The sequence below is a fragment of the Daphnia pulicaria genome, chromosome 4 (assembly GCF_021234035.1).
Source record: "Daphnia pulicaria isolate SC F1-1A chromosome 4, SC_F0-13Bv2, whole genome shotgun sequence".
Lineage (NCBI taxonomy): Eukaryota > Metazoa > Arthropoda > Branchiopoda > Diplostraca > Daphniidae > Daphnia > Daphnia pulicaria.
Window position 1 is genome coordinate 11,924,255 of NC_060916.1, and position 25,844 is coordinate 11,950,098.

General features: G+C 38.6%; 2 protein-coding genes and 1 long non-coding RNA gene across 3 annotated transcripts; all 3 read right to left on the reverse strand.

Annotated features, from left to right (window-relative positions):
- Positions 1-1,291: 1,291 nt before the first annotated feature.
- LOC124337452 lies at positions 1,292-11,289 on the reverse strand. The gene is made up of 3 exons (XR_006917380.1): positions 11,220-11,289; positions 10,796-11,006; positions 1,292-1,556 (listed from the first exon to the last, which is right to left on the reverse strand). It is a non-coding gene; the product is annotated as an uncharacterized LOC124337452 (long non-coding RNA).
- A 1,907-nt stretch (positions 11,290-13,196) lies between these two features.
- LOC124337065 (platelet-derived growth factor receptor alpha-like) lies at positions 13,197-16,337 on the reverse strand. Its single transcript, XM_046791091.1, has 9 exons — positions 16,198-16,337; positions 15,936-16,080; positions 15,642-15,869; positions 15,418-15,562; positions 15,252-15,355; positions 15,097-15,191; positions 14,910-15,032; positions 14,720-14,849; positions 13,197-14,655 (listed from the first exon to the last, which is right to left on the reverse strand). The coding sequence occupies exons 3-9, from the start codon at positions 15,817-15,819 to the stop codon at positions 14,279-14,281; spliced, it is 1,152 nt and encodes a 383-aa protein (XP_046647047.1). The 5' UTR covers positions 15,820-15,869; positions 15,936-16,080; positions 16,198-16,337; the 3' UTR covers positions 13,197-14,278.
- A 1-nt stretch (position 16,338) lies between these two features.
- Positions 16,339-17,835, reverse strand: LOC124337722. The gene is made up of 3 exons (XM_046791751.1): positions 17,437-17,835; positions 16,704-16,991; positions 16,339-16,598 (listed from the first exon to the last, which is right to left on the reverse strand). Exons 1-3 carry the CDS (start codon positions 17,522-17,524, stop codon positions 16,339-16,341), a joined length of 636 nt encoding a protein of 211 aa, XP_046647707.1. The 5' UTR covers positions 17,525-17,835.
- Positions 17,836-25,844: the final 8,009 nt, after the last annotated feature.

Below are 25,844 nucleotides of genomic sequence, written 5' to 3' on the forward strand. Positions count from 1 at the left end.
ATTTTGAATTTGATGGTGTGCACGCAGACAAAGTTGTGCGGTGTAAAACAAGCCTGATGTGGACGAGTCGCTCTACAAACGAATTATTTAATTAATAACCCTGATTGAGATAAGAAACGGCAAGAGAAAAATTACAGTCAATCGTCTAACTCAGGAATAATCGTACTCCGTATAACGATTTAAAACCAACGCCACCAAACAGTAAGAAAAAAGAAGAGAAGAGAGACATTTGTCTAACCTTTCAGCCTGGGAAATCCACAGCCAGGCATTCCAGCAAGTGCTCCATCCTCAATAAAATTGAGGCCAGACAGGATAAGAAATGGGGGTCATCGTGAATATCTACATTCACCTTCAAATTGGTGTACACGAGGAGTTGAGTACAGAGTTTTTCCAATTAAACTACAGGAGCTGTTTATCTAAACAAAAATATAAAATGAGTTACGAAAAAAATATTGCAGAGGCAGCAAGTTAGAAAGCTAAGACAGTGGGTAACCTCTTATTGTTGAATTTAGGATTACTTAAGGTTTACCCTTTCATGCAAGTTTCAGGCACAATTAAAATATACGGCAAGTCACAGGTTACAAAAATAACAAAAACCATTAGTTACCAATTGATGCTGAGATTGTTGGCGATGACAGGTCAGAATCAAAACTGGCACACATCTTGAAGTTACAAGATGTGTGCAACACGATGGCTGGCTCAGGCCTGAAATCTGCACAAAAGGTAAAGGTTACATATAGCGTAAACAAAATCTGCCATTGACAACAAGCATACATGATAAATGTGAATGTCTATGCTAGTCTCTGTAGTCGGGCACCAACATTTCACAAATTTAGAACTGGTTAAAACTAACTCTTGTGTATAAGCTCCCAAAATCATTCCATTCATATTCTTACCTGAGAAACAGCATGGAGTGGAGAGCATGGGGAGTAGTCACGACACTATCGTTCACACGACTGCCATATTTTATTTTGTTCTGCTATTTTTCTTGCAACAATGCAGCCACGTACACGTTTAGTCGTTTACTAACCAGATCCGTTCAGTCTTCAATAAATATAATTTCTGAAACTCTCTGAAACTTCGTCTTTGCTATTTCGAAACTGTGAAAAAAAGCAGACGACACAACTAATTAACCACACAATATATCGATATTGAGTATGCATAATTTAACTCCACAGGAAACTGAATTTAAAAAGGGAGAACACGATTAAAGTATACGTTTAACATTTTAATGGAAATATCTGGATCTCTTTATTTCACCTAATATCAAGCCATTTATAATATTTTTAGCGCGAAAGTAAATCTGCATTAACAGATTTGAATCGCGTCAAAAAAAGAAATTCGAGGAAAACGGTCAATGGCATCGGATTCATTGTCAATAGAACAGCATTGTTCACGAAGTGGAAATCATTTAGCACTATTTGTTCCTACCTTTTAAAACAGCAGTCACGAATTATTTGATTGGGCTACGATCAGTCATATTTACGCCGTGACAAGTCTTCAAGTACCAGCAGCTGTGCAGTCACGCCATTCACGAGAGATGCTAGCGAGTTCATCTAAAAATGCAATTAATTCATTAGTAGTGTCGCCAGATGAATCTATGAACTGTTATTAAGAATAATAAACATTTAGCCCCTGTTGCCATAATTTAACTTCGTCCAGCAATTCTCAAAAAATGATTTCTTCGGTCTGAAAGTGTTATAATTGGCGATTCAATCAGCCATCTTTACACGGAAGAATAAAATGATGACGAACTCCAGACCAATCTAGCCGTGGCAGGTTGCAATCATGTCCCGTACCGTAACCCAAATGTTCAACAATTATTTTGGCGCTGACATGAATAGGGGGAGAGAACGCAGATATGGACGCATTGTATCGCATTGCGTAACCGCACGCTAGCCTAGTTCATTTCAAAAATTAATTATTCCATGGGTAGTTTCGCCATATAAATAAATGAACTACATTAGTTGTAACACGACGTGTCAGATATGATTCCTCTAAATGCAATGGCCCAACAATTATGACGTCATTTACAAGCCAGCGGTTGAAATGTCACAACTCTCATCTTAACAATGCCATCGCCTACAAAGCGCAATAAAATTTATCCATTGATCTAACCCATTCTTGCTCTCACTTTGATTGACGACAACTCAAATCAAAAATTCCGGGATTCGGAATATTTGACTGAGGCGAAGTCAGGTGAAAACAAACGAAAATTTCTGTGCAGAAGTATTCTCTAATGACTGTGTTTCGGCAGAGAACATAAATTCTTACGATAGCAAAGGCGGCGGTAGCAATAGTGACGAATTGAGAATCCCTGAGTCACCAGAAAGCGACTGAGAATAATAGGAGCTAACAACAGATGATTGTCAAATGAAATTAGCTAGTAAATGTTCACGCATCAAATCTGGAATAACTCAAAGGCATCGGCGACTATTTAGGACGATTGAACAATTGGCGGTAATCACACTAAACAGCTCGCCCCTCTTGTCGTGATTCAAGTTCGATCAACATTTCTCAAAAGAAGATTTCTTTGATCTTCAAGTGTTAAAATCGGCGATTCAAACAGCCGTTTTCACACCGAAGAATAAAAATATAAACTCCAGACCAATCGTGGCCTTGGGAAGTTGTATATCGTGTCCCGTAACCCTAATGTTCAACCATTATTTTAGCGCTGATATGAATAGGGAGAGAGAACGCAGATCTAGACGCATTGTATCGGATTGCGTAACCGTACAAAAGAGTCGCTAGCGAGTCCATCTAAAAAATTAATTACTCCATGGATCGTTTCGTGATATAAATGAATGAACTAAATTAGTTGTAGCACAACGTGTCAGATATGATTCTTCTAAAGGTATTGGTTCAACCTAAACAACGGCATTTTCAAGCCAGCGATTGAGCTATCACATCTGTCATCTTCACAATGCACACGCCAATTAAACGCTATTAATTATCTAACGAGAAACGAATTCCTGCCCACCATATTTCCTTACAAATCTATTCTCGTAGAAATATCCGGAAATCTGACAAATCGGAATAGCATGCGTGGGACGCCAGCCCCGTTTTCGCAGATACTCGAATTTATACGGAAGTGGTCAGGAGAAATTCTTAGATAACTGTGCTTTAACGCAGAATAATAAATGTATCGGTAGCAAAAGCGGAGAAAGCAAAAACGACGATTTGAGAATCCCTGAATCACCAAAAAACAATTGCATTTATTGTGAGTAAATTACAGATGATTGTCAAATTAATTTAACCAGTGAATGTTCACGCATTGAATCTGGAATAAGTCACAAGCATCGGTGATTACAATGACGATATTGAACAATTTGGAGAAAATCTCACTATCAGCCCACCCTCTGCCACTATCCAACTTCGTTCAAAAGTTTTCATGTAACCGGAAGGTAAAAATGGCACAAAACCCCCAAATTTAAAGCTGCATGACCCGGCATGCCGTCATTCGCTCCCCTCTCCCAACCCCAAGAGAAATAGTATCGCGAGATAAACCTATGAACGTTATTTATTGCCAAACAAAGTGTCAGAAGAGATTCTTCTAAATGCATTGCCTCAACATTTACGGACGTCATTTAAGATGAAGTGATTGCGACTTCACTTTGCCATCATCACCTACATACCATTATATTTCAGACATTTTTATTTCTTAGCTTTTGTTAAGTCCCAATTATCTCTTTATCATTGCGGCTTCGGCAAACAACTTCATTAACGTTGGAACGACTACCATCAAGACGTCTGTCCGTAAAAGTTAAATGATAATTTGTTCCAATCGATGAGAGAGAAGGGAATACATTTTTACTGTGCTCCACAACACAGAATATGAATAACCTCTGGGTAACAAAGGCGACGGCAGCAATGAAAAACTGGGGATCCCCGAATTACCAAAAAGCAATTGCGAATATTGCGGATAAACAACAGAAGGTTGTCAATGGCAACTAACCAGTGAATGTTCACGCTTTAAATTTTGAAATACACTACAAGCATCGGGAACAGATATGACGAAAGAATAATTTTGAGAAATTACATTGAACGACACGCCCCTCTTGCCATTAATCAACTTTGTTCAACATTCTCAAACAAGTACAAGTGTAAAAATCGGCGATTCAATCAGCCGTCTTCACACCCAAGAATAAAAAGATAACAAACTCCAGACCAATCGTGGCCTTAAAAAGTTGCAATCCTGTCCCGTAACGACCTAAACCAAATGTTCAGCAATTACTTTAGCCCTGATATGAATGGGAGAGAACGCAGATGTGGACGCATGGACGCATCACATCGGATTGCGTAACCGCACAAAAATTTCACTAGCGAGTTCATCTAAAAAATTTATTACTCCATGGATCGTTTCGTGATACGTGATATAATTGAATAAACTACATCGATTGAATAACAACGTAACAGATATGATTTCTCTAAAAGTATTGTCCCAACAATATAACAACATTTTCAAGCCAGCGATTGAGCCATCACATCTGTCATCTGCACAATGCAAACGCCCATTACACGCAATTAAATTCATCCATTATTCTAATGAATCCTTGCCCTCCCCATTATGAATATTTCGTATAGCTTGAAATTTTCAAATGTTGGGTTGTTTGCTTTCAACCAGACAGTTTATATATAGCATATATATAGGAAGTGGGCAGGAGAAAACCTTGTATAACTGTACATTAGCACAGAATATTAAATCTTTCGGTAGCAAAAGCGGCGGAAGCAAAAATGACGAATTGAAAGTCCCTGAGTCATCAGAAAGCAACTGAGAATAAAACGAGTAAACAACTGATGATTGTCAAATGAATTTAGCTAGTGAATGTTCACGCATTGAATGGGGAATTTAGTCAATTACTATGACGATATAGAACAATTTGGGGATAAAATAATCACAATAAACGGGCCGCTCCTGTTGCCACGGTCCAACTTCGTTCAACTTTTTTTGTGTAACCGGAAGATAGAAATGGCATAAAATTTTTAACTGCTTGATAAAAAAAAAGACAATAAAAAAGTAAAACACGAAAAAAAAAATTAGTTCGATTATAATAATCAAGTTCCCGTCCTTATTAAATAGTGCGGGCACCAGTACAGTAAAAAGATGTCTTCGTTATATTTGGTGAAAATAGAAAGCTTTCCCTTATTAATATGGCGACAAATTTCCACGAGCTTTATTTGTGAAGAACCGTTTTTCAGAATTTATTACTTTTAGTGCAATGGATACCATTTTTACTATTCCGTTCAAGTCAGCTGTTGTGCAACATCATCATTTAGAATCAAGCACAAGGGACCTTGAAATATTTGTTAAATTTTTAATTGTTTTATAATTTCTTGTCGTCCTCTAGGAGCCCAGCCCAAAAGAGCGAACGCAATGAAGGCGCCGAAATACAGCCAAAAAAAACGGATTCCTTATTTCATTGCAATCTGGACAAGAATTTATGACCTCCTAACTGTCTCTGCGCAGAATAAAAACTCTCTTTCACTTACTATTGACGGTGGTTTTAAATTGACAAGACAAGACTATGGCAAATGATCAAACAGATGACTTGAGTGGACATTTAGTCTCGCAATCGTTATCGGACACCTTGATCACCGCAGTTCAGAAACGGAAAAGGGCATTTTCGATAAAACAAAGCGATTACTGCTAGATTTAATCAACTCTCTTCGCTTAGTAGCGGAAAAAGACACTTTTCACAGATGTCTCCAAACGAGGTGTGTAGGTAGGCTAAACGCACATCTTTTCACGTGAACACTGAACTGAACACTCCGTCCATTAATCACCAGCGTAGGGAAACAATAGTCACTGCTGTCAGCATTTTCAACAGAATTCGCATACAGCAATTGCTGCAATTAAAATTTCACGTTCGAAAAATTAAACGGAGTAGAGACGCAAGCAAGAAAGAAACAGTCGGGAAAAATATAAAGAATAAAAACGAATAAAAAGTAGAGAATCGGGAAAGAAGGATCGAGTATATTGTTACGCAATGTCCATCCACAGAACATTTTCGAACTGCCGATAATTTTGCTAATTGAATTGGCATATAAAATTAAGTCAACCTCAATTACCCAACCGGTGGGTCGTGTGAAATGTCCCGAACGAACGACGGGCTGGGAGATATGAGGGTACAATCCCGGAATACGACAACGAAAAGTTTTTTGTTAGCTGGAACATCGAGCAGAGGGGTAAATGGCAAACAAACGCTGGTCGGTTAATTCGGTTCTGATGACAGCTCACTAACATTCCACCCACTATTCAAATTTCAGCGGGAAAAAACGATTCTACTTTTCATAAAATTTAAACGCACGGCACGCCGTCGATCTCCACACTTTGTTACACGAAAGCTCTGCCGCGCCCATCAACCCGCAACAGTCAACTGAGTCAAGTACCAGTGTAAGAAAAACAACCAACACTTTGGAGCTGCATTTTATAACTTAGAAAAATAAAGCCGCAGAAAATCGTACCTGCTGAACACCTGACAAGTGACTACTGAGAACTGAACTGAGTACTGACTATAATGAAAAGTATAGTTATGGAAAACGGTCAATTGCATCGGATTCTTTGTCAATAAAACATCATTGTTCACGATTAAGAAATGACTCAGTTGCTACTTGTTTCTACCTTAAAGCAGCAGCCCAGAATGATTTGATTAGTCTACGAAGCAGCTGTGCAGGAACGGTACTCACGAGAGACGCTAGCGAGTTCCTCTGAAAAGTCAATTATTTCGTTAATAGTGTCGCAAGATGAATTCATGAACTTTAATTATTGTCACATGTTGAGACAGAAATGATTCCTCTAAATGCATCAGCCATACATTTATGGCGTCACTTTTGAGCTAGCGATTGTGACTTCACATCTGCCATCGTCACCTATAGACGCCCATATCAGACATTTTCATTTCTTTATTATTAGTGGTCCTATTTCCTTCTTCATCTCTTACAAGATACTTTGCCATCCGTTTGCAATATATACAAAGAAATGGTTAAAAAGAAGTGTTATAAAAAGAAGATGAATTAGAAAGAAGGCATATAAATTTTGACTGATCTCCAGCACAGAATATGATTAGCATCTAGTTAACAGAGGCGACGGCGGCAATGACAAACTCATGATCCCCGAATCACCATAAAGCAATTGAGAATATTGCGAATTAACGACAGACGATTGTCAATGGCATTTAACTAATGAATGTTCACGCATCAAAACTAGAATACGCTACATCGCTACAAGCATCGGCGACCAGATATAACGATAAAACAATTCGGAGAAATAATAGCAATTATTACAGCGCAGATATGAATAAGGGGGAAATAACACAGCTGTGGACGCATTTCATCGGATCGCGCAACTGCACACGAAAGAAGCTAACGAGATTCATCCCAAGAGTTTCCGGTAGTACTTTCGCGAAATGAATGAATGAACTTCATAGATTGACACACAATAAGACAGATTTGATTCCTTTCCATGCTTTGGCCCAACATTTGTGACGTCATTTTCCAGCCAGCGGTTGAGCGATCACTTCTCTCATCTTTACAAAGCAAACGCCTATAAGAGGCAAATATATTTTCTTAATTCTTAATCTTTGCCTTTTCCTTCTGCCTCCTTCTACTAATCTGCGCCTTTCTCAACATTTACCATCGGTCTCATAGAATTATGGAAATTCAAGAGCCAGCCAAAATGAATCATCGCAATATGAAAAGTAGGCAGGAAAAAAGTCTTAATTAAATGTGTTTCAGCACAGAATATTAACTCTATAGGTAGCTAAGTCGTCGGAATGAAAAACAACAAATTAAAAACCCCGTATCACCAAAGAGCAATAGCGAATTTGTCAGTTAAACAACAGATGATTGTCAAATGCATTTAACTAATGAATGTTCACTCATTAAATCTGGAATAAGTCACAAGCATCGGCTATTATTATGACGATATGGAACAAATTGGGGCATCACCACACTTAACGGCTCGCCCTCTGCTTAATACGCTTCGCTAGATATGACGATAGAACAACTAGGAGAAATAATGACAATTATTACAGCGAAGATATGAATACGGGGAAAGAACGCGACTGTGGACGAATCGTATCGGTTGCGCAACTGCAAACGAAAGTCGCTAGCGAGTTACATCCTAAGAATTAATTATTCCGTTTGTAGATTCGCGGAATAAAAAAATGAACTTCATAGATTGAGCAACAACGAGACAGATCTGATTACTTTAAATGCTTTGGCCGAACATTATGACGACATTTTTAAAGCCAGCGGTTGAGCGATTAAGTCTCTCGTCTTCACTAAACAAACGCCTATGACACAGAGTTAAATTTATCCATTTCGGTAATTATTCCTTGCCGACTTTGCCGTCAGATTCAAATGCCAAACCCAAATTTATGTGAGAAACCGAAATTGAGAATCTGCACGATTTCAATTGATTTCTCGACAATGAGTGGTATAGGCAGAAGGAATTCTTAATAAACTGTGTTACAGCACAGAATTTAAACTCTTTCGGTAGCAAAGGCGGCGGAAGCAAAAATGACAAATCGAACATGCTTGAAACATCAGAAAGCAACTGCGAAGGTTGAGAATAAACAAGAAACGATTGTCAATTGCAATTAACAAATTAATGTTCACTCATTAAATCTGGAATAAGTCACAAGCATCGGCTATTACTATGACGATATAAAACAAATTGGGATCATCACACTTAACGGCCCGATCCAACTTCGTTCAACATTTGTCATGCAACCGGAAGGTAAAAATGGCATAAAATTTTAAAACTGCTTGATACAAAAAATAAAAAATACTTCAGTGATATTATATGTAAATCAGTATTCCCTTCCCCATTACAAAGTGCGGGCGACCAGTGTAGTGAAAGATTTCTCCGTTATGTTTGGTGTAAATATTTCCCGAACGAAGGGCAGGCTGATGGCAACAAAGACGTAAATGACAGATAAACGGTGCTCTGTTAATTGGGTACTGATTTAGGCACAAACATTCCACCCACTATTCAATCTTCAGCGGGACTAAGAGATTCTACTTTTATTAAAATTTAGATGGAGGATTGCGCTGAATGTTCTCAATAGCATATTTGGCTACATTAAACCTCTGCCCATCACCCGCAACAGTCAAGTACCAGTGTAAGAAAAAAAAACAAGCACTTCGGAACTGCATGTTAAAATTTAGAAAAATAAAGCCATAGAAAAAGGCTTAACCTGACAAACCACAACTGACTGTTATGCGTGATTTCAGGTGGATTTGATACAATTTTGTGACGCAATAAAAAAAGAGAAAGAGTAAAGAAAAATCGAGAAAAAGAAAAGATTGGGGTGAATCAGGATAGAAGATGAAACCGCCCCTTTCTCTTGGCAAAAAACCAAATTTCGTTGTCGATGAACCAAAATTTCTGTTTTTTTAAAAGAAGTTCTCATGTGTCACGGTATTTCCATTACCACTTCCCTTCAAATTTGCGTACGACACTCATCTGTTCGGCGCTTTTTATAATTTTTCGTGAAATTTGCTCTAGAGCCTCGAGGGGAAACCATTTCAGTACCGCAAATAACTTCAAAGCGGATTGACGGCAGTATTGCAAGATGAAATAGTATCAGTTCATTTGTTATAATCAGATTTAAATTCCTTTTAAAGAACACCACCCATATAATATCCAAGCTGAATATTTGATAAGAAAAAATCACGGTCCTAAACTATTTCGATTCATGAAACAAGATAGTTGACAAGGATTTTCGTAGTTCATATAGACTTTACTCATCTAGGATAAAAGATTTCACATTTTTTAATTCCAGACAAGTTGTAATTGAGTCGCTCAAGTTTCTGCTCGGAAAAAAATATGAAATATAAACTCTGAAAGAATTGAATTTTCAATCATTCTTTTCCACCTGCAACCACACAGCGCCAGACAATGTCCAAGAAAATTAATGTCATTTACAAGCACATCGTCATCGCCAACCCTTGATGTGAATAACCCCCTCCTGTTAAGCGCTAAATTTAACCAACGGTGTTAATTACTTTAGAAATTATACCAAAAACCCAGTGCACCATCACGAGTACGACGTGCTCATTGACTTGGACATCAAAATGTTATTAAAGTTAAAGATAGAAGCCCAAAAACCGTTCAGATTGACCGGATTTCGAATTGATTTTCGAATAAATTTTATAAACAACCCTCGGGCTGATTACAGAACTTTGTTATTCCCAAGAAAGATACATTGTTCGATCGTCACTTGAAAGCCGAGCCCAACGTTAAAAAATAGACTCAACTGAGAGAATTGAACTAAAATTGAGAAGACCGCTGAAGTAAAAATATACGCAAGATTGACCTCGGGTGAAAATCAATTTTAAATAACGCTAGTTAAAACTCAAAAAGGCGAAGGAAGACTCAGTTATCTACCGTGATTGATACGCAGTAGATTCAAACAGCAGTAATAAATTCTCCTTTAAATGGATTTTGAAAAGCGTGTTTTCATGTTTAATTGTTGAACCTGATGTCTAGCATCGCAGTGGTAATTAATACGAATCAAACAACGAGGAGGTGCCGGTGTGGCGGCTTGGTCAAAAAATTGTCTTGTTGCACTTTGCTTGAAGTGTTTAAAGTTCAAACATTTTCGTATGTGATGATTTACCCACAGAAAAACAAGATTTTAAGTGAACTCTTAATGAGAAAAAACGGAGAGAGAAAACAGTATAGATTCAAACGCCTAGCTCAGGAATAAACAGACTCCGTGAGTACGATTTATAATCAACACCACCCAAAATTGACAAAAAGGAAAAATAGAGATCAATTTTGTCCTACCTTGCCTGGGTAATCCAGCCAGGCATCCACGGTTGCTCCATCCATCCGCTGAAAAGTTAAATCCCACACCAGGCGGAAGAGGAAAAAGGGTATCCTCGTGAATACACCCACATTCACATGGGCGTACACGAGAACATTTGAAGAAAGGGGAAAAAAAGAGATCCGTAACTCGACATTGGTAGTATTTCCAGTGCAATGGGATTTTTTTCATCTAATTAAAAATAGAAATTGGGTTACGAAAATTATTGACAGAAACAACAAGTCAGGAAAAGTTGCTGGAAATGAGGCACTGGGTAAAGCCTAACTGTTAATAAATGGGAGAATGAAACGTGTACATGTAATACACTGCATTGATGCAGGTAATGAAACGTTAAAATATCCATCTAGTAGGTCACAGGTCTATTAAAGTTAACAAAATAATTACCCAAGCGAAGATCCTTTGATTTTTGCTGGTGACAGGTTAGCACATGCACAAGAAAACTTGCATGCTGTGTAGTGACGATGGCTAGCTCTCCTCAAATCTGCAAAAAAGATAAAGGTTACATTGTGATAGTACAAAACTGCCATGCATCAACAGGGCAATCACATGACACAAATGCTAGTAGTGTCACACATTAGGAACAGGTTTAACTCTTGCATAGCTCCCACAATCATTCTATTAGTATTCTTAGTTTTTTTACCATCTATATAGCATGGAGTATGACGTTCATCAAAGACAAATAAATCTATAACAACCCAAAACTTTATTAGTACGTCTCCGACTTTTTCGAAATTTTTAAGTTTTAACTTGACGAGAGCAGACGACACTTGTCCAATGTTCTTCTAATCAGCATGCTTACGACGTCATAATCGACGATAATACGATATCGATAGAAAGTAGAAGTGATAAAAAAATTAAACCCCTCAAAATCCAAACCGCTCAAAACTGATAAGGGAATATTAGGTAATAAATAAGTTTTAATTTAAATCTATTACTATTTTTTTTTTAATATTATCGATTTTTAAAAAAACACGCTAACAATATTTAATTCCACTGAAAGTCTGAAACATATGTGCACATGCTTTATAAATATGCTAATGGATTTTTGAGAAAATTAGATATCCCATTAACCATACGAATAGCTGTAGACTTTACCTCGAATATTATACCTGTGAAGACGGACGCAGGCTTGAAGACTATAGTGGCGTAAGGAATCATAATTATTCGCACTTCACTGTACAAAAAACACCTGCAGTCAGTTACACACTTAACTATTGCTATTACGTCACCGACGTTTTGAACTGTTTCACTGTCCATTATAACACGTAGGCCTACACCCCTTTTACTCTGTAAATATACACAAATTGTACACTGCTGCCAGTCAGTCACACCTAGAATCACTGAAGTAAAATAACGGAGACGGGCGATTCGAACAACATCTTGGTTGAAAATTAAAAATGTTTCTTAAAGAGGATATAGACCTTATTAAGATCCAAAGGTATGGGTCAAGCCGACCCCTTTGCGTCGCGTTGCAGTGTGAAGGGGTGCCGTGAACAGAAGATTTTTATTTTGCTCGCCCCGCAGTACATGAATTTAGGCTTGTCGGGTTAATCGTGCCCGAGGGAAGGAAAGGGAGGAAAGGAAAGAATGCAAAAAAGAGGGGACCAGACTTTCCTTTCCTCCCTATTCTTCCCTCGGGCACGATTAACCCGACAAGCCTAAATTCATGTACTGCGGGGCGAGCAAAATAAAAATCTTCTGTTCACGGCACCCCTTCACACTGCAACGCGACGCAAAGGGGTCGGCTTGACCCATACCTTTGGATCTTAATAAGGTCTATAGGCTATGATCCGTCGTAATAAATCCCCCCTTTTTTCAGTTCATTGGGGAAGGGATGAATATCGTGGCGTGGCGTCCCTCTTGGATTGAGCTCCAGACTTTTCTCTCAACAAATTGGCCAATCCAAATTGATCCTTCAATGGCGTTGCGTTCTCCTTTTCTTCGTTGAGCTTGGCATATGGCGCGTTCATAATCAAATAGTCAGAGGTGACCGACGACTCCATGTGGCTGCAGATAATCTCTTCCATAATTCCATTTGACTGAAGGTGGGCCTCTCTTTCGGATCCGATTTCGAGCAAGCAGCCATCATTTCACCGAAATTTCACCGCATTTCTAAACTTAGAAAACTAAAGCAGCAGAAAAACGCACCTAGCTGCACACCTGGCAAGTGCTAACTGACTGTAGTAATTTTTTGTGGATTTGAGACATTTTCTGTTACGCAATAAAAAGAGGAAGAGTATTAAAGAAAAATCGAGAAAGACAAAAGTAGAATTAGGGAATGGGAAAGAAAAATAGTAAATAGAACCACCTCCTTCTCGAAAATCAGCAAAATTTTTTAGCCAGTTTTCGACCACACATTTATTTTCAAGGTAAGCCCGGCCTGTAAGAATAACCACTCAGCGGAATGAATTAACTGTACATTCTTATCTTGAACTCTTCATTTCAGCAAATTAACAATCACACCGTGTTTTGAACTTAAAGCAACTAAAGTCAATTTTGGCTGGTTTTGGTTATCCAATTGGCATTTCAGTTATCAATCTGGTTGTTATTACTGCTGGTTTCGTTACCTCGGTAGCAGTTCCGATGGACAATAAATACAGAGCCAATTCAAAGCTCTCGATAAATGTCTTATTAATTGCAATAGTATTGGTAAAACAACTATATCTCTAAATACACACAACGATAAACATATGTTAAATAACATTCAAAGAGAACCGTTCGCCGTTCGGAACCGTTCATCTTGTAATGGGTATAATTTTTAGATTTCAATAATATAGTTCACGATTGGGAAATGAGTTTTACTTGCTCATCCCTAGTGGGAGCTAGAAATAATATTTAATATTTTTAGTAAAAGGTCTGCCTGGTGTTAAAATTGAAGATTATTTTTATTTCAAAGCTTTTTCTCGAATCGAATTTCTTCGATTTCACTTGGATTGATGGGAGGGTAGGGGATGCTAACAAAAATCATTATCAAAAAATAAACAAATAACAACTAACCGACAAGGAAATTGATTCTAGCATATCCTCGTGAAATCCGAACCTGATTCACCTTTACGAAATGCCCATTTTCACATGCACTCTCCGCTTAACACACCCCACAGCCGAGCACTGTCGTGTAAAAATACCATTAGCCAGGTGCTGCTAAAATCGATAAATAGTAAATAATACTCGCATAGAGCGAATAGATCTGCTGCACACCTAACAAGTGACAACGTCTATCTGATGGATACGACAAATTTGTTTCGATGCAATAGAGAAAAGAAGAATTTCGATGCAATAAAGAAAAGAAGAACCTCACCCTTTTTACTGCTTCTGCACGCGTAGAAATATTGGTAACCATTCTCACACCTATCTTTCGATATGTAACCAACAGTAGTTATCTTATTACGTACTAAAATAATATTGAATAGTTAAAGACTTTATAACTAACGTTTGACTAAGGATCAATCAGAATCCGCAAATTTTTTGGAAGATCGCACAGGAAACATTGAATATCGTGGCGTGGCGTCCATCTTGGATTGAGTTCCCGACTTTTCTCTCAACAACTTGGCCAATCCAAATTGATCCTTTGGCGTTGCGTTCTCCTTTTCTTCGTTGAGCTTCACATACGGCGCGTTCATATTCAAATAGTCAGAGGTGACCGACGACTCCATGTGGCCGCAGATAATCTGCTCCGTTTGACTAAAGGTGGGTCTCTCCTTCGGATCCGATTTCCAGCAATCGGCCATCATATCACCGAAAAAGTTGGGCGCCAGTTCCGGTTTGTCCATCCGATATCCTTTTTGAATTTCTTTCATGAGTATGTGACCGACGTCCATACCTAAATGAAAAAGATACTCAAAACCTACAATTAATCATAAATTAGGGAAACGTCAAATTCACACCTGGATAGGGAACTCGGCCCAAAGAAAAGATTTCCCAGAGAAGGACTCCGTACGACCACACGTCGGATTGGCTGGAAAAGAAGCGATCAACCAAGGATTCAATCGCCATCCACTTAACCGGCATCAACCCCTGACATTAAAAATATTATTTTATAGAATCGTAGATGTTCTAACTTTATATTTCAATTACCTGTCCTTTTTTTTCGTTATGTTCTTCGTAATACATTTTCTTCGCCATTCCAAAGTCGGCCACTTTTGCAACTCCATCGTCAGCGAGTAGAATATTGCGGGCGGCGAGATCCCCATGGAGGACCTATTCGTGATAACGCGAGTCACTTCCAACGACGATATAGATATTTATTGGGTAAGACTCTTACCTTTTTGCTAACCAGGTAATCCATTCCTCGGGCTACTTGAAAAGACCAAGAAATGAGATCTGTTGTGGAAATCGGCCGATCTTGCTGGTTGGAATCTGTCAGAGAAACAGGAGGATTTGGTTATCATTTAAAATTTATCTGGGATGTTCTTTTACTTGAAACGTCCAAAACTTCAGAGGATGGTGAATTCACGCCAGAATGATCGTCAATTTGCAAATCTCTCGTTTCGACTTGCGATGGGATTTCTTCCCCAATTGACCTGTGGATTATAATTCCATTTAACTTAATTTTGATTACATCACAATGAAGAAACTAATTTACCTGCTGAAATTGCTACTTTCCATTTCGTCTAGCGTTTTCAGGTTCCCAAACTCGTCTACCAAATTAACAAAGTTGGCCCTGTGGTTAATCAAAAAAGACTGCAAATTGCCGAACCGACAATATTCAACGATCACCAAAAGTTCTCCTAAAAAGGGAAATGACAATTGTAAGAAAACACGCAACATGTTTTGAACGGTTTCGAACACTTGGGATTAGTTAATTACCCTTATGTATTTGCTTAGTGCAGGCTCCCAGCAGATTGACGACGTTGAGGTGCGATCCCAAGTAGACGAGGATTTTTAGTTCACTGATGAGTGCTTCCATTGCGGTGACGTTGGCTTCCGACCGAACCATTTTGACGGCCACCGTTTTGACAGTTTCTTCAGAGCCTTTAAGTCCCATTGCTTCCGCTTTGACTACACGACCAAAGCAGCCAACTCCCAGCTGGACTCCTAAATTACAATGAGAAGCATTATTCCGTTTTTTAAAAGGCATGAAAAAGGAAAATAAAAACGAACCGAGTTTCAAACGATGTCTTGGAAATTCCCATCGTCTGTCGTAGGGAAGGAACTCTACCTGGTCTTCTATTGGTGACTGGTTATTAATTTGACTGGCATTCCCATTCAGCAATTTAAGTAGTGCGTCCTGTAAAACTCGTACTTTCTTTTGATTGATAAATCAAATGGACGAAGAATGAATGAACGTTGGTTAGATTGGTCTGTTGGTTTTAAGTTTTTCCGACACAGATTTCTTGCTAACTAATAAATTCGAAATGTTTACCTTGTCGTAATAATATTTGACTCTAACGAAGATAATTAAAATCAAAAGTATGACAGCAAATGTTGAAGAAACGGCGACGATGACTGTCTTATTTGTTACTAGAATTTCTTCTGAGTACGATACCGTGAAAGAAGAATCAATTTATAGTTCATTTAACAGGATCGAACAGGACAACAAATTACTTTTTTTATCGGTGAGCTTGGGGTTCTCCGGGCAACAAGATCCTGAACTTCCATCTACTAATTTACAGGATGTTGATCCATTAGTGGGAAGAACCTGTTCGTACCAATAGGAACAATCTTTGGCCTGTCGGCACTCTGTCGTCAAAATCAAACTGTCGTTTCCATAAAAACCGCAGTTTTGAGCACCACTGCTGTTGTCATTTTTCCAGTCATCTTTCGCTGAGAAGTAAAAAGGAAAAAAAATGTCAAAAGTTAGTTGGATTCAATTTAATTTTGTCAATAAATATGTTAATAATAATAATAATGAATTTTGTTAATACATACCTGGTTCAGATCCAAACCTCCAGGGAATGATGCCACAAATGGTTGTGATCCCATAATTGACATCTTGACGAGATTTCGTCAATGGCGCCTTCTGCATGTAACAATTATTCAAATAACCAAACGAAAAATGGCTGCATTGCGGGTTGGAAATACAAAGTCGACCACACTCTTTTCCTTGAGCTTCCGTAAGAGGAATTTGTCCAATGTCGTCGCGGTAAAAGTAACAGTTGGTCCGCCATTTGAATCCGCCGTCGCCAATGTTCCAATCTGTCAAATTCTCGGCGTCCACTATATGCATCACAGATAACAATGCGATTCCAAACAGAATGTACATTGAAGACATTTTCACCTTTGTCATACTGACTACACCTGGTTACACTTTAACAACTCGCATCAATATTGCATAAGCTCATGATGTCAGCTCTACAAAATGTCGGAGAATGAAGAAGAGTCAAATTGAATGTTCAAACCAAATGTGAGCTGACAATTCACTGAATTCCAAATTTCCAAGTCAGTGAAAATAAACCGTTGTTTCACTTGGGCAAAAATATTGCGAAATTAGTCAGATTTCGCAGTTCGCTGCAGAATGGATTTTCCCGCAGATAATTACGCAAGGATGAAAATTCTGTGCGTCTCTACTGGTCTCCTCTCGTTCGCACACTGCCAGTTGTTTTCTTTTCTTTCCAAAAGGTTCAGCGAAGGACGGGGCATGATAAGGTGGAAAGTATTTTACGTGCGGCGGCACAGCATTCGACCTCCAAACAGAGAAACGCAAAGCTCTGGCGTTTTTTAATACTAAAATATTCTTCGGCCGCGTACATTTCATATTTTCTTTAACCGATGTGGAATTTGGCAACTTTATTCAGTATCTGGCGTGTTGAAAACAAACAAATCGAAACCGCAAATTTAGTTCTTTCTTCATACTCGAATTTCCTGAAAATAATATTTAAGAAAATAAACGACCACAACAACGCCACAAAATCACAATACATTTAGTATTCCCGGGTTAGCAGGTATTTGACGCTAGCATAAACATTCAAGCAAACGGGAAGTTAAGAAATCCCGGATGGGGATGTGGATTTCCGATATTTCACGCAAAGGAGATAAGTAATTGTTGATCAACTTCTGAATCCATATCTTATACTCCGACATTGTTATTAAAACAAATTTGTTAAACGTCACATTAAAACTTAATTAAGAAATGGAACATTCCAGAATGAAAACATATTAGGCGCACTCCAGAAAAACAACATGCTACTCACACTCTTATTTAAGGGCTGCATGTATATTGTACACTGACTGGAATAGCCAGGCACATCTAGTGGTAAGAATTTGCAACGTTGAGCTTGAACAAACTGCTGAAACTGCTACTACTAGATGAGCAACCTCCCAGTTAGGTATGGGGAAAAACAGCTACACCACTGGGGTATAGCTCGACCGCCGACAGAATTAAGTAGGCCATGGGTGTCTAATAATGCCTGATAATAAATTCTAAATGTACAGTTTCCATAAAGAATTTAATGTGAAATCTTGATGATGTCGCCGGTATGTGATTTTGATGTTCTGATAACAGTCGGTAACTTGTTTAGTTGCTTTACATTGAAAGGCTCAAGAAACGGCGAGGAGCTCTTAGGCGACTACAACTGTCCTTCGCACATGACAACTGACATCGTCATTCTGCTGCTCGATCTGCTGGATTCTGCTGGATAAGACATTTTTAAATGAAATTAATAATAGAGAAAGTACTAACTAATAAAAACGCAGTTCGCATTTCAAGAAGTTCATGATGACGTCAACAACTAAACTGGCAAAGCGACTGGATGAAATGGCGGTCGAATGCCAAGCGGATGAGAAAAACGTTATAGAAGAGATGCGCTACATCATGAAAACCCAATCGTACAGCGATAAAAAAAAAAAATTGGCGGAATATCTTCTGGATTTCCTCGAGGACAAGTACGACACTAAAAAATGGATCGTTGCGGTACTTCCGGATGTTGGAACCACCACCGGAAAGTCTCACCTAGAATTCCTTCCGGCACATAAAGTGCATTTCACTCACTCGGGGAAATTTCATACCGTCTCCGTGCAAGGATCTTTCGTGGCCACCATTTCAGTCGACACGCCGGCCGTCGATGTGATCAAATTGGTCGACATTTACCTGGAAAAATTCCAATTTCCCATACACACCTCCGCCCAATACGGAATGCTTACGATCCCGCAACGAGCTCAAGGATATTTGAACTGATGGAACCGACGCCTTTTAATGATTCACGAAAATCTACAACTGTTTTTAGCACCGGTGCGCAAGCGACTGATTTTCGAGTCGCTAGTCATCGAGACGCCGTGCACAAACTCCCGAAAAGAATTCAAGGAACTGGTGACTATCGTCGGCTCCAACGGAACGGAATGATGGAGATGGAAGAACGACGAATTCGACGATTACGGGAAAAGTAATGGATGGTGCGTCGATCCTTTGGTGATAGTCGTACCTGTTCATTCACCATCCGCTCAGAATTCTTCGACGCTAAATTCTCAGAGCTGTGAAGAACAAAACGGCGAAAAGGATGGTCTGTTGCGTAATGAATTTGGCCAAGCTTACCTATCGGTACAGGGCGATTCCAGCCAAGACGGGGCTTACGTGATTTTAGATCGACAATGGAGGAACAGTTCCGGGCAGAGATGGAAATTTATCAACAATCAATTAGTGAACGATCATGGAATCAGTTCAATCAATTGGTGAACGATCATGGAAAATGCCTGACAGTCTCTACTTTGTCTTCGTTTCTCTTTCGGCGCAGTTGCAATTTTTCCTACACGGCCTATAATAAGATGAGGCAGACATGGCGTCGTACGGGACTCCAAATCATCACTAATAACATCAATTCTTTAAGAGCCAGACTCTTGAATGACATGTGCCTAGCCTTTGTGGGTAGCAAAGATGACGACACCATGTACGCCATTCTAGAAAAATGTGATTTTGCACCGCCGTTCTTGTGGTACGATTGGGACTTGAACTGCGAGGATTTCGGGATTAATTATTCCGACATTAACAATAACGGAAGTCGACCGCTACGCAACGAATTTTCAAGATACTATTTGAGTGTGTACGAGAGTGAAGATTATTTGTACCACAAACCGTGGGGTAATCATCCGGGACAATATTGGAAATTCGTTCACGGCCAACTCAGGAACGGATTCGGGAAATGTTTGGCCGGAAAAGGTTGGCACGCCCTGCAAGTTGAGTGCGAAGGAGTCGACAAGACCAAACGTTGGACCTAAAACGAGAAAAGCCAAATCGTTGGCGCAGAGGGTTACTGCTTGAGTGTGAGCAACAAAGAGGGCTACGTCGTTTACGATTATTGCAAAGACGATCCTGAACATCGTTGGCATTAGCTATTCTAATTTCTATTCAAAATTTAATTTACCCAGATTTTATCGTGACAGCTTATTATTAGTTTTGTAAAAAAATATTAAGAGACTATGCAACAAGGATTATTATCGATCTTTCAGAAATACACGCTAACAGAATTTACTTCGACTGAACAAACACGAATAATAACGAGGAGGTGCCGGTGTGGCGGCAGGTCCCTCTTGGACTTTCGACTACAATTTCATAGACTTTGCAGTTCGCACATTGTTTGAAGTGTATAACATTTAAAAAAATTTTGAATTTGATGGTGTGCACGCAGACAAAGTTGTGCGGTGTAAAACAAGCCTGATGTGGACGAGTCGCTCTACAAACGAATTATTTAATTAATAACCCTGATTGAGATAAGAAACGGCAAGAGAAAAATTACAGTCAATCGTCTAACTCAGGAATAATCGTACTCCGTATAACGATTTAAAACCAACGCCACCAAACAGTAAGAAAAAAGAAGAGAAGAGAGACATTTGTCTAACCTTTCAGCCTGGGAAATCCACAGCCAGGCATTCCAGCAAGTGCTCCATCCTCAATAAAATTGAGGCCAGACAGGATAAGAAATGGGGGTCATCGTGAATATCTACATTCACCTTCAAATTGGTGTACACGAGGAGTTGAGTACAGAGTTTTTCCAATTAAACTACAGGAGCTGTTTATCTAAACAAAAATATAAAATGAGTTACGAAAAAAATATTGCAGAGGCAGCAAGTTAGAAAGCTAAGACAGTGGGTAACCTCTTATTGTTGAATTTAGGATTACTTAAGGTTTACCCTTTCATGCAAGTTTCAGGCACAATTAAAATATACGGCAAGTCACAGGTTACAAAAATAACAAAAACCATTAGTTACCAATTGATGCTGAGATTGTTGGCGATGACAGGTCAGAATCAAAACTGGCACACATCTTGAAGTTACAAGATGTGTGCAACACGATGGCTGGCTCAGGCCTGAAATCTGCACAAAAGGTAAAGGTTACATATAGCGTAAACAAAATCTGCCATTGACAACAAGCATACATGATAAATGTGAATGTCTATGCTAGTCTCTGTAGTCGGGCACCAACATTTCACAAATTTAGAACTGGTTAAAACTAACTCTTGTGTATAAGCTCCCAAAATCATTCCATTCATATTCTTACCTGAGAAACAGCATGGAGTGGAGAGCATGGGGAGTAGTCACGACACTATCGTTCACACGACTGCCATATTTTATTTTGTTCTGCTATTTTTCTTGCAACAATGCAGCCACGTACACGTTTAGTCGTTTACTAACCAGATCCGTTCAGTCTTCAATAAATATAATTTCTGAAACTCTCTGAAACTTCGTCTTTGCTATTTCGAAACTGTGAAAAAAAGCAGACGACACAACTAATTAACCACACAATATATCGATATTGAGTATGCATAATTTAACTCCACAGGAAACTGAATTTAAAAAGGGAGAACACGATTAAAGTATACGTTTAACATTTTAATGGAAATATCTGGATCTCTTTATTTCACCTAATATCAAGCCATTTATAATATTTTTAGCGCGAAAGTAAATCTGCATTAACAGATTTGAATCGCGTCAAAAAAAGAAATTCGAGGAAAACGGTCAATGGCATCGGATTCATTGTCAATAGAACAGCATTGTTCACGAAGTGGAAATCATTTAGCACTATTTGTTCCTACCTTTTAAAACAGCAGTCACGAATTATTTGATTGGGCTACGATCAGTCATATTTACGCCGTGACAAGTCTTCAAGTACCAGCAGCTGTGCAGTCACGCCATTCACGAGAGATGCTAGCGAGTTCATCTAAAAATGCAATTAATTCATTAGTAGTGTCGCCAGATGAATCTATGAACTGTTATTAAGAATAATAAACATTTAGCCCCTGTTGCCATAATTTAACTTCGTCCAGCAATTCTCAAAAAATGATTTCTTCGGTCTGAAAGTGTTATAATTGGCGATTCAATCAGCCATCTTTACACGGAAGAATAAAATGATGACGAACTCCAGACCAATCTAGCCGTGGCAGGTTGCAATCATGTCCCGTACCGTAACCCAAATGTTCAACAATTATTTTGGCGCTGACATGAATAGGGGGAGAGAACGCAGATATGGACGCATTGTATCGCATTGCGTAACCGCACGCTAGCCTAGTTCATTTCAAAAATTAATTATTCCATGGGTAGTTTCGCCATATAAATAAATGAACTACATTAGTTGTAACACGACGTGTCAGATATGATTCCTCTAAATGCAATGGCCCAACAATTATGACGTCATTTACAAGCCAGCGGTTGAAATGTCACAACTCTCATCTTAACAATGCCATCGCCTACAAAGCGCAATAAAATTTATCCATTGATCTAACCCATTCTTGCTCTCACTTTGATTGACGACAACTCAAATCAAAAATTCCGGGATTCGGAATATTTGACTGAGGCGAAGTCAGGTGAAAACAAACGAAAATTTCTGTGCAGAAGTATTCTCTAATGACTGTGTTTCGGCAGAGAACATAAATTCTTACGATAGCAAAGGCGGCGGTAGCAATAGTGACGAATTGAGAATCCCTGAGTCACCAGAAAGCGACTGAGAATAATAGGAGCTAACAACAGATGATTGTCAAATGAAATTAGCTAGTAAATGTTCACGCATCAAATCTGGAATAACTCAAAGGCATCGGCGACTATTTAGGACGATTGAACAATTGGCGGTAATCACACTAAACAGCTCGCCCCTCTTGTCGTGATTCAAGTTCGATCAACATTTCTCAAAAGAAGATTTCTTTGATCTTCAAGTGTTAAAATCGGCGATTCAAACAGCCGTTTTCACACCGAAGAATAAAAATATAAACTCCAGACCAATCGTGGCCTTGGGAAGTTGTATATCGTGTCCCGTAACCCTAATGTTCAACCATTATTTTAGCGCTGATATGAATAGGGAGAGAGAACGCAGATCTAGACGCATTGTATCGGATTGCGTAACCGTACAAAAGAGTCGCTAGCGAGTCCATCTAAAAAATTAATTACTCCATGGATCGTTTCGTGATATAAATGAATGAACTAAATTAGTTGTAGCACAACGTGTCAGATATGATTCTTCTAAAGGTATTGGTTCAACCTAAACAACGGCATTTTCAAGCCAGCGATTGAGCTATCACATCTGTCATCTTCACAATGCACACGCCAATTAAACGCTATTAATTATCTAACGAGAAACGAATTCCTGCCCACCATATTTCCTTACAAATCTATTCTCGTAGAAATATCCGGAAATCTGACAAATCGGAATAGCATGCGTGGGACGCCAGCCCCGTTTTCGCAGATACTCGAATTTATACGGAAGTGGTCAGGAGAAATTCTTAGATAACTGTGCTTTAACGCAGAATAATAAATGTATCGGTAGCAAAAGCGGAGAAAGCAAAAACGACGATTTGAGAATCCCTGAATCACCAAAAAACAATTGCATTTATTGTGAGTAAATTACAGATGATTGTCAAATTAATTTAACCAGTGAATGTTCACGCATTGAATCTGGAATAAGTCACAAGCATCGGTGATTACAATGACGATATTGAACAATTTGGAGAAAATCTCACTATCAGCCCACCCTCTGCCACTATCCAACTTCGTTCAAAAGTTTTCATGTAACCGGAAGGTAAAAATGGCACAAAACCCCCAAATTTAAAGCTGCATGACCCGGCATGCCGTCATTCGCTCCCCTCTCCCAACCCCAAGAGAAATAGTATCGCGAGATAAACCTATGAACGTTATTTATTGCCAAACAAAGTGTCAGAAGAGATTCTTCTAAATGCATTGCCTCAACATTTACGGACGTCATTTAAGATGAAGTGATTGCGACTTCACTTTGCCATCATCACCTACATACCATTATATTTCAGACATTTTTATTTCTTAGCTTTTGTTAAGTCCCAATTATCTCTTTATCATTGCGGCTTCGGCAAACAACTTCATTAACGTTGGAACGACTACCATCAAGACGTCTGTCCGTAAAAGTTAAATGATAATTTGTTCCAATCGATGAGAGAGAAGGGAATACATTTTTACTGTGCTCCACAACACAGAATATGAATAACCTCTGGGTAACAAAGGCGACGGCAGCAATGAAAAACTGGGGATCCCCGAATTACCAAAAAGCAATTGCGAATATTGCGGATAAACAACAGAAGGTTGTCAATGGCAACTAACCAGTGAATGTTCACGCTTTAAATTTTGAAATACACTACAAGCATCGGGAACAGATATGACGAAAGAATAATTTTGAGAAATTACATTGAACGACACGCCCCTCTTGCCATTAATCAACTTTGTTCAACATTCTCAAACAAGTACAAGTGTAAAAATCGGCGATTCAATCAGCCGTCTTCACACCCAAGAATAAAAAGATAACAAACTCCAGACCAATCGTGGCCTTAAAAAGTTGCAATCCTGTCCCGTAACGACCTAAACCAAATGTTCAGCAATTACTTTAGCCCTGATATGAATGGGAGAGAACGCAGATGTGGACGCATGGACGCATCACATCGGATTGCGTAACCGCACAAAAATTTCACTAGCGAGTTCATCTAAAAAATTTATTACTCCATGGATCGTTTCGTGATACGTGATATAATTGAATAAACTACATCGATTGAATAACAACGTAACAGATATGATTTCTCTAAAAGTATTGTCCCAACAATATAACAACATTTTCAAGCCAGCGATTGAGCCATCACATCTGTCATCTGCACAATGCAAACGCCCATTACACGCAATTAAATTCATCCATTATTCTAATGAATCCTTGGCCTCCCATTATGAATATTTCGTATAGCTTGAAATTTTCAAATTTTGGGTTATTTGCTTTCAACCAGACAGTTTATATATAGCATATATATAGGAAGTGGGTAGGATTAAACCTTGTATAACTGTACATTAGCACAGAATATTAAATCTTTCGGTAGCAAAAGCGGCGGAAGCAAAAATGACGAATTGAAAGTCCCTGAGTCATCAGAAAGCAACTGAGAATAAAACGAGTAAACAACTGATGATTGTCAAATGAATTTAGCTAGTGAATGTTCACGCATTGAATGGGGAATTTAGTCAATTACTATGACGATATAGAACCATTTGGGGATAAAATAATCACACTTAACGGGTCGCTCCTGTTGCCAAGGTCTAACTTCGTTCAACATTTATTGTGTAACCGAAAGATAGAAATGGCATAAAATTTTAAACTGCTTGATAAAAAAAAGACAATAAAAAAGTAAAACACGAAAAAAAAAATTAGTTCGATTATAATAATCAAGTTCCCGTCCTTATTAAATAGTGCGGGCACCGGTACAGTAAAAAGATTTCTTCGTTATATTTGGTGAAAATAGAAAGCTTTCCCTTATTAATATGACGACGAATTTCCACGAGCTTTATTTGTGAAGAACCGTTTTTCAGAATTTATTACTTTTAGTGCAATGGATACCATTTTTACTATTCCGTTCAAGTCAGCTGTTGTGCAACATCATCATTTAGAATCAAGCACAAGGGACCTTGAAATATTTGTTAAATTTTTAATTGTTTTATAATTTCTTGTCGTCCTCTAGGAGAAAACACAAAAGAGCGAACGCAATGAAGGCGCCGAAATGCAGCTAAAAATAAACGGATTCCTTATTTCATTGCAATCTGGACAAGAATTTATGATCTCCTAACTGTCTCTGCGCAGAATAAAAACTCTCT